The sequence below is a fragment of the Somniosus microcephalus genome, chromosome 25, assembly GCF_052327205.1.
Source record: "Somniosus microcephalus isolate GS21.2 chromosome 25, FLI_Smic_1.0, whole genome shotgun sequence".
Classification (NCBI taxonomy): domain Eukaryota; kingdom Metazoa; phylum Chordata; class Chondrichthyes; order Squaliformes; family Somniosidae; genus Somniosus; species Somniosus microcephalus.
In genome coordinates this window covers 57747909-57757984 of record NC_141011.1, presented here as the reverse complement: position 1 = coordinate 57757984, position 10076 = coordinate 57747909, and the positions used below count along the sequence as shown (strand labels likewise).

At 46.8% G+C, this 10076-nt stretch overlaps 1 protein-coding gene across 1 annotated transcript; it reads right to left on the bottom strand.

The window, feature by feature from the left end:
- Positions 1–255: 255 nt before the first annotated feature.
- On the bottom strand, positions 256–2485 carry camk2n1b (calcium/calmodulin-dependent protein kinase II inhibitor 1b). Its single transcript, XM_085967542.1, has 2 exons — positions 1902–2485; positions 256–1376 (listed from the first exon to the last, which is right to left on the bottom strand). Exons 1-2 carry the CDS (start codon positions 2065–2067, stop codon positions 1306–1308), a joined length of 237 nt encoding a protein of 78 aa, XP_085823668.1. The 5' UTR covers positions 2068–2485; the 3' UTR covers positions 256–1305.
- Between the last annotated feature and the right edge of the window lie 7591 nt (positions 2486–10076).

Below are 10076 nucleotides of genomic sequence, written 5' to 3'. Positions count from 1 at the left end.
TTTAACTGCTAGCACTAAATATCTTGTTTTAAGGGCTCTCTGTATTACAGTTCCTTTGGACAACTTATGTGAATTCCATTGCGTTAAATAATGTAATGACCTGTAATCAAAAGCAATCAATTGCATCGTAGGATTGTTGGGTAAATCACTTATTAGACAATCCGACCACTATTATTGAAAAACTACTAATTGCAATAAGCGTTCCATATCAGGATTAAATATAACAAACCTAATGAGAGAGACACACACGGTAGGGAGATTTAACATTTTATTATTTTGCAGAAATAGCCCTGTAGAGGAGAGAGGTGCAACAGATATATTCAATTAAGGAAAAAACCTTGAGGTCTGTCATTCAAAGTTGCAAACAAGATCTCTAGTGATGTTTACATTTCCTCACACGAGGCATTTTACACATTTTCATGCACAGCAATAATTTTACCAATAAAAGAAAATAGTCCTTTAACAAAGAATAGCAGCCGAGTAGCGTTACAGTCACCAAGAGCACGGGACACTGGTGCCTTTTGGCGTTCTGGAGATTTGGCACTGTCGTGATGATGCTTCATACAATATAGAAAGTATAATTACTGCCACAATAACAAAACATACTCTATTGATCGCACTGTGGGACACACTGTCCTTTATAAATCCTAAATATATAAAATATGCCTTTTCACTTTAAATTCAGCAGGCTGGGTTAGAGCAAAATCAGGCTGCACACAAGTTTTAAATAAAAAAAACAATATTTTCTCCATTCCTATAAAATAAGTTTTTGTCTTAAACATTCCGCAACACTGCAATAAATGAGAATAAAAATAATATTTTACATCCAAGGTGCGCAGAATTACAGTGTTTGCAAGATAAAGTATGTAAACAAGGTGCTCCATTCATAACAAGGTAGCCGGTAGCAATACAATACAAAGATTTGATTGATATACATTAATGTGCTACACCATTCTCTGGTTCCAATGCTGCCTTGCACACATTGGCTAGTCTGCCACAGACATCCTGCACACTGCTTTTAGACCATTTCAGTGGGACTGAGAGTTCAAGAGCAATCAATCCTTGCCCATGACATTGAAAGCTTCACTCCATACCAACATGACTCGTTCTTTCCCCCTCGCCACTGCCCTCATGTCCAGTCTCCAAGCGAGAAATACAATGTTTGCTTTTTTAGCAACGTGGATCACAGCTTTAATAAGTGAAGGTTAGTTCTGCGTCTCAAAGTGCTTGTTTTTTTCGCCAACGAAAAGGTGGGACTTGTTTAAATGTTTTTGTTGTTGATGGACACAGTGTCTTTCGGCTTTTTTAAACGCCCGGAGGGGACTTCTCTGTCATATTTTTCAGCACATCGTCAATTCTGTCATCTTCGATGACAACTGCAACAGAAAACCAATTAATTAAACAATCTAACTCTAATGATGGGCATGCGGCGGGAGTCAGTGCAGAGGGTGAGGATGAACAGGCGCCAATACACAATCCGAGCACCAGGACTTATTCTGGGATCGCAGGGTCAGATATTTGTTCATTAAATTTACACTCGAAGTAATTAAAGGCGTTGGTGGGGATTTAGGATTTGAAGATATGAACACAGACAGTCTGTGTAAAGGGGACGGGAGCTGTGCAGAACCGCACACTGCAACACTTCCCCGCTACACCCCCACCCCGTCCTCAGTCGCAATATATCTGGAATTATTTTATCCCCGAAAACCATAAGCCCCCCCACCTGAAAATAATTCCATGGAAAAAGGCAGAATGTTGCATGATTTAAATATCTCTGCTGGAAATAGCTATTTAAATCCCATGGATCTACAAAAACATCTTATGGATTTAAAATCATTAAAGCAGCCGGATGCCGAGCTGGCTGTGAAAGGTTTCTTGTTATTTATTCAGCAGCCACTTACCCCGTTTGCTCCTCCCGATCTGCCCGAGCTTCGGCGGCCTTTTGTTCTGCCCTGATCCGAAGAAGTTGTTGGTGTCCTGGAGTCGGCAGGTGAAGATCTGCCCCACATCCCCCGCATCGCCGTAGTGCGCAATCTTTTCCTCGCTGTAAGGCAGGACCTCGGACATGGCGCGGGCTTCACTCTCGCTCAAAATGTAAACAGGAAAATTGCGCCGGTTTAGAAGCGGAAAGAAAAACGACGACTGCGACCCGGGGAGAGGCTCTGCTCACAGTGGCTGGCTGGGAATGTTTGCATTCAATTCCTTCTCAATCAGTCACATCATTCAATGTCCTTCTTTGTTGCTTCCCCAGGAATTCCTTGGATTATTTAGTTTTTTGGTTGATGTCTCTCTGTCGGCGGACCAGAGCTGCTGGAGGTTGAATGCAAACAGTGAGAGAGAGAGAGGCGCACAGTCAGAAGCCAAGACACGTCACTGAGGCTGAGAGCCGCGGTGCTGCATTCCTGGCCAGGGCTGCACGCTGGATCCTCTCTCTCTCTCTCTCTCTCTGTCTCTGGGTCTCCGGGGAAGGGTTTACCTCCCCGCACATGCTCAGTAATCGGCCAAAGGTCAGGCTGGGATTGACGAGTCTCGGCGGTGCCCGGGGAATGACTGGCTCTGCTCCCAGACCAGGCACTGCATCCAGAGAAAGGGACTGCTCCCAGAGACAGGCACTGCTCCCAGACCAGGCACTGCATCCAGAGAAAGGGACTGCTCCCAGAGACAGGCACTGCTCCCAGAGACAGGCACGGCTCCCAGACCAGGCACTGCATCCAGAGAAAGGGACTGCTCCCAGAGACAGGCACTGCTCCCAGAGACAGGCACTGCATCCAGAGAAAGGGACTGCTCCCAGAGACAGGCACTGCTCCCAGACAGGCTCTGCTCCCAGAGACAGGCCCGGCTCCCAGACCAGGCACTGCATCCAGAGACAGGCTCTGCTCCCAGACAGGCACTGCTCCCAGAGACAGGCTCTGCTCCCAGACAGGCTCTGCTCCCAGACCAGGCACTGCATCCAGAGAAAGGGACTGCTCCCAGAGACAGGCACTGCTCCCAGAGACAAGCACTGCTCCCAGAGACAGGCTCTGCTCCCAGAGACAGGCACTGCTCCCAGAGACAGGCTCTGCTCCCAGACAGGCTCTGCTCCCAGAGACAGGCACTGCTCCCAGAGACAGGCTCTGCTCCCAGAGACAGGCACTGCTCCCAGAGACAGGCACTGCTCCCAGAGACAGGCTCTGCTCCCAGACAGGCTCTGCTCCCAGAGACAAGGACTGCTCCCAGAGACAGGCACTGCTCCCAGAGACAGGCTCTGCTCCCAGACAGGCTCTGCTCCCAGAGACAGGCACTGCTCCCAGAGACAGGCACTGCTCCCAGAGACAAGGACTGCTCCCAGAGACAGGCTCTGCTCCCAGACAGGCTCTGCTCCCAGAGACAGGCTCTGCTCCCAGACAGGCACTGCTCCCAGAGACAGGCTCTGCTCCCAGAGACAGACACTGCTCCCAGAGACAGGCTCTGCTCCCAGAGACAGGCACTGCTCCCAGAGACAGGCACTGCTCCCAGAGACAGGCATTGTTCCCAGAGACAGGGACTGCTCCCAGAGACAGGCACTGCTCCCAGAGACAGGGACTGCTCCCAGAGACAGGCACTGCTCCCAGAGACAGGCACTGCTCCCAGACCAGGCAATGCTCCCAGACCAAGCACTGCTCCCAGAGACAGGCACTGCTCCCAGAGACAGGCACTGCTCCCAGAGACAGGCATTGTTCCCAGAGACAGGGACTGCTCCCAGAGACAGGCACTGCTCCCAGAGACAGGGACTGCTCCCAGAGACAGGCACTGCTCCCAGAGACAGGCACTGCTCCCAGACCAGGCAATGCTCCCAGACCAAGCACTGCTCCCAGAGACAGGCACTGCTCCCAGAGACAGGCACTGCTCCCAGACCAGGCAATGCTCCCAGACCAAGCACTGCACCCAGAGACAGGCACTGCTCCCAGAGACAGGCATTGCTCCCAGAGACAGGCATTGTTCCCAGACCAGGCACTGCTCCCAGAGACAGGCATTGCTCCTAGACCAGGCACTGCTCCCAGAGACAGGGACTGCTCCCAGAGACAGGCACTGCTCCCAGACCAGGCAATGCTCCCAGGCCAAGCACTGCACCCAGAGACAGGCACTGCTCCCAGAGACAGGCATTGCTCCCAGAGACAGGCATTGCTCCCAGACCAGGCACTGCTCCCAGACCAGGCACTGCTCCCAGAGACAGGGACTGCTCCCAGAGACAGGAACTGCTCCCAGAGACAGGCTTTGCACCCAGAGACAGGCTTTGCACCCAAACGGCACACAGGAGGAGGCGCAGTGGGGCCACATTGCTCCAATAATTATTGATCAAGAATGGGTGGCGTGCAGCCCCCGAGACTTGAAGATTAAAAGGGAAAGTGCAGGTCTGAAGGAGGAGAGATGGATAAAAGACACACACATGGGGAACACAGGAGTTGTAATGTAAGGCAGAGTATAAATCAGGAAATTAGAGGCACATGTAACAAGGGTAATACAGTAATCATTGGGGACTTTAATCTACATATAGACTGGGCAAACCAAATTTGCAGTAATAGTGTGGAGGACGAATTCATGGAATGTATGCAAGATAGATTTCTAGGTCAGTATGTTAAGGAACCAACTAGGGAACAGGCTATTTTAGATCTAGTATTGTGCAATGAGAAAGGGTTAACTAATAACCTTGTAGTAAAATGGCCTTTAGGGAAGAGTGACCATAATATGATAGAATTTTATATTGAGTTTGAAAATGACTTCGTTAAATCCGAAACTAGGGTCTTAAATCTAAACAAAGCAAACTACATAGGTATGAGGGACGAGCTGGCTAAGGTAGATTGGGAAACTACATTAAAAGGTATGAGAGTAGATGAGCAATGGCTAGCATTTAAAGAATTAATACATAATTTACAACAAATATACATTCCTTTAAGGTACAAAACCCCCACAGCAAAAGTGGTCCAACCATGGCTAACAAGAGAAGTTAAAGATAGTATTAGATTAAAGGAAGAGGCTTGTAATGTTGCCAAAAAGAGTAAGCCTGAGGATTGGGAGGATTTTAGAATTCAGCAAAAGAGGACCAAGAAATTGATAAAGAAAGGGAAAATAGAATGAGAGTAAACTAGTGAGACATAAAAACAGACTGTAAAAGCTTCTATAGGTATGTAAAAAGGAAAAGATCAGTGAAAGTAAATGTGGGTCCCTTACAGACTGAGACAGGAGAAATTATAATGGAGAATAAGGAAATTGCAGAGAAATTAAACAAACACTGTTGGCTGGATTTTGTCAATGGGGAGCTTTTGGAGGCGGGACCCCCACTTGTTGGGTTTTAGTCCCGCCTCCATCGACTTGTGGCCAACCCACGCTATTTTCCCTTGATTGACCTTGTTAAGCCTGCCCAGCGGGCTCAGCAGGCCAATTAAGGGAAAGCCAGTTACAGGTGATGTCAGCGAATGACGTTTCATCTGTCAAGAGCTTTTGACAGATGAAATGTCATCGTTTGACAGCTCTGTGAAGCAGTCAAACACTGAATCTGTCTTCTAAGTTGTGTCTTTTCTCAAGACTCAATTAGAAAGCCTTCCTGACCAGAAAGCAGAAGGCTGCAGTTTTTGACAGTTCAGCGGCCATTCTGCTTTCTGTGCCGGTGAGCTGAGGGACTCCCGAGACCTGAAGGAAGGAAGCCTGCAGAAAAATGTAAAGGTAAGTAAAACTTATTAAAACACTTTACACACACCTTACACACTTACCTCTGCACACATGCACCCATCACTCACCTGCACACCGGACATCTCGGCCCCTCCAAACCCAGCAGCCCGACGGCCCGCCTCAGTGACCCTGGCGAGGTTTGGAGCCGTCAGGAAGCCCACACTTCAGGGCTCAAAATAGCGATTAGCCAAAAAACTGCCTGTTAACAGGCAGTTAATTGGCATTAATCCCCTTCCCGCCTCGAGGAGGCGGGACCCGGCGCGGGTCGGCTACCTGCCTCCTGGCAAGATGGCATGGAGGCGGGTTGGGGATGGGTTTGGCACCCGCCCCCAAATTCTGCCATTTTCCCAGCAGTCCCACCTCCAAACCCGCCTCCCCAGGGCTGGCAAAATCCAGCCCTTTGTGTCAAAAAACTTCCCGGAAATAGTGGACAACCAAAGGTCTAGTGAGAATGAGGAACTGAAAGATATTAGTATTAGTAAAAAAAAGTAGTGCTGGAGAAATTAATGGGACTGAAAGCTAATAAATCCCCTGGACCTGATGGCCTACATCCTAGGGGTTTGAAAGAATTGGCTATAGAGATAGTGGATGCATTGGTTGCCATTTTCCAAAATTCCATAGATTCTAGAACAGTTCCCACAGATTGGAAGGTAGCAAATGTAACCCCACTATTTAAGAAAGGAGCGAGAGAGAAATTGGGGAACTACAGACCAGTTAGCCTGACATCAGTAGTAGGGAAAATGCTAGAATCTATTATTAAGGACGTGGTAACAGGGCACTTAGAAAATAATAATAGGATTGGGCAGAGTCAACACGATTTATGAAAGGGAAATCGTGTTTGACAAATCTGTTAGAAATTTTTGAGGTTGTAACTAGCAGAATAGATAAGGGGGAACCAGTGGATGGGATGTATTTGGATTTTCAGAAGGCATTCGATAAGGTGCCACACAAGAGATTATTAAACAAAATTAGGGCTCATGGGATTGGAGGTAATATACTAGCATGGATTGAGGATTCGTTAACGGACAGAAGACAGAGAGTAGGAATAAACGGGTCATTTTCGGGTTGGCAGGCTGTAACTAGTGGGGTACCGCAAGGATCAGTGCTTGGGCCTCAGCTATTCACAATCTACATCAATGATTTGGATGAGGGGAGCAAATGTAATATATCCAAGTTTGTTGATGATACATAGAAGATTGGATTGGAGCAGGAGTAGGCCATTCGGCCCCTTGAGCCTGCTCCACCATTTAATGAGATCATGACTGATCATCCAAATTCAGTACCCTGTCCCTGCTTTCTCCCCATATCCCTTGATCCCTTTAGCCTTAAGAAATATATCTAACTCCTTCTTGAATATATTTAATGAATTGGCCTCAACTGCCTTCTGTGGTAGAGAATTCCACAGGTTCACCACTCTCTGGGTGAAGGAATTCCTCCTCATCTCTGTCCTAAATGGCTTACCCCTTATCCTTAGACTGTGACCCCTGGTTCTGGACTCCCCGGCCATTGGGAACATCCTTCCTGCATCTAGTCTGTCTAGTCCTGTTAAAATTTTATAAATTTCAATGAGATCCCCTCTCATTCTTCTAAACTCCAGCGAGTACAAGCCCAATCGACCCAATCTCTCCTCATACGTCATACAAAGCTGGGTGGGAATGTAAGTTGTGAGGAGGATGCAAGGAAGCTTCAAGGGGATATAGACAGGCTAAGTGAGTGGGCAAGAACATGGCAAATGGAATATAATGTGAGGAAATGTGAAGTTATCCACTTTGGTAGGAAAAATAGCAAAGCAGAGTATTTTTTAAATGGTGAGATTGGGAAATGTTGGTGTTCAGAGGGACCTGGGTGTCCTTGTACACGAATCACTGAAAGTTAACCTGCAGGTACAGCAAGCAATTAGGAAAGCAAATGGTATGTTGGCCTTTATTACAAGAGAATTTGAGTACAAGAGTAAAGACGTCTTACTGCAATTATATAGGGCCCTGGTGAGACCACACCTGGAGTATTGTGTACAGTTTTGGTCTCCTTACCTAAGGAAGGATATACTTGCCATAGAGGGAGTGCAACAAAGGTTCACCAGACTGGTTCCTGGGATGGGGGGATTGTCCTATGAGGAGAGATTGAGTAGACTAGGCCTATATTCTCTAGAGTTTAGAAGAATGAGAGGTGATCTCATTGAAACATACAAAATTCTTACAGGGCTTGACAGGGTAGATGCAGGGAGGATGTTTCCCCTGGCTGGAGTGTCTAGAACCAGGGGTCACAGGCTCAGAATAAGGGGTTGGGCATTTAGGACTGAGATGAGGAGAAATTTCTTCACTCAGAGGGTGGTGAAGCTTTGGAATTCTCTACCCCAGAGGGCTGTGGAGGCTCAGTCATTGAGTATATTCAAGACAGAGATCGATAGATTTTTGAATATTAGGGGTTCAAGGGATATGGGGATAGTGCAGGAAAGTGGAGATGTGGTAGAAGATCAGCCATGATCTTACTGAATGGCGGAGCAGGCTCGAGGGGCCAAATGGCCGACTCCTGCTCCTATTTCTTATGTTATTTTCTTATACAAACAAGGCAAGAGACACCCGGTACATCCAACACAACAAGGTGTCCAGGGAGGAGTAAAAACATGGAGAAAGCACAGACATGTGCTGCCGACAAGGTGGTGATTTTTGTAGTTTTAATCGTGCTTTCGGCATTGCTTTACTGCACTCTTTGTTGCACCATGTTTCCTGTTATCATCAACTGGAATTCCAATATTTATTATACAATATGTGAATTGTAAGATTGTCGCTGTAAAATATAAGCTGCCAATATTTTGTTGATGCGACCTCAGTACCGGATCATTCAGGAATATTGTAGGCATTTTGTTCAATCCCCACGTGACCAATAAATTAACATCATACATTTTTTTTGCAATTGATATTTGTCGACTGAAAATTCCTAAATGCAATTGAAAGAAGCTGCAGCCAGTGTGGCGTGGATCAGATGGTTTCTGTCACCCTCTGCTGTGGGCTCAGGAATATTGCTGTCCAGAAAATATCCAGTCTTGTGGGACGGAATTTGATGCAGATTGCCTTTTGACTTAACAGGATTGCGAAATGTTCAATATTACTAAAACCAAACAGGATTCAATCTCCAGGAATTAGTCTTTAAAAACATTAAGAGGAACTAGTTGTTCGGAAAAGGTGAATGTGAAAGGAAATGGGGAACGAGCAGAGAGCAGGACTAGACCAGATGGGCCAAAGGGCCCGTGCTGCAGGTATCCATTATTCCAATCCGCAAATCACTGTAACAAACGATGGTTAAATATAAAAACATTAATATTAAAATACTGCGGTGATGACATAAAATTAAGTAAATATGTAACTATTTTTCCAATAAAGAACGATTTACTCATTTCTTGAAACTCTGAAAAGAGCTCCCTGTAATTGGGTAGCAGATCGGGAGCAGTACCACTAACTACAAGTCGTGAATAAAGCCTGGATATTGATTAGCACACACTCCACATGCACACCCATACTCTCCCCTGACCTGAGAGTGTTGCACAGATAGTATAACTCCGCACCTCACTGTCAGACTCAGAATGATGGACCTGACTTTCCCCAAACACTGGCCCGATCTCACTATCCTGTCTGACTTGCACTATCTCCCTGTTCTCCTCTCTCTGTCTCCCGGTCAACCTTCAGCAAGAGACTGGGAAGAGAGAACAGACAATGTAACAGTCCTGTTGGAATCTCACCAATGATTTGGACTTGAATGTAGGAAGTATGATTAAGAAGTTTGCAGATGGTACAAAATTGGCTGTGTGGTTGATAATGAAGAAGAAAGCTGCAGATTGCAGGAAGATATCAATGGACTGGTCAGGTGGGCAGAACAGTGGCAAATGGAATTCAATCTGGAGAAGTGTGAGGTTGCTTGCTTAGGCAGTCCCTCGGAAACGAGGATGACTTGCTTCCACATTAAAAATGAGTTCGCAGGTGACTGATGAGTCCAATGCAGGACCTACAGTCTCTGTCACAGGTGGGGCAGACGGTGGTTGAAGGGGCGGGTGGGTGGGGTGCTTGGGTTGACGTGCGCTCCTTGCGCTGCCTGCGCTTGGCTTCCGCTTGCTCCCGGCAAAGTAATGCATTTGGGGAGGACTAACAAGACAAGGGAATACAATATAAATGGTAAGACACTGAGAAGTGCAGAAGATCAGAGGGACCTTTGAGTGCATGTCCACAGATCCCTGGAGGTAGCAGGACAGGTAGATAAGGTGGTTAAGAAGGCATACGGGATACTTGCCTTTATTAGCCGAGGCACAGAATATAAGAGCAGGGGGGTTATGCTTGAACTGTATAAAACACTAGTTAGGCCACAGCTAGAATACTGCGTGCAGTTCTGGTCACCACATT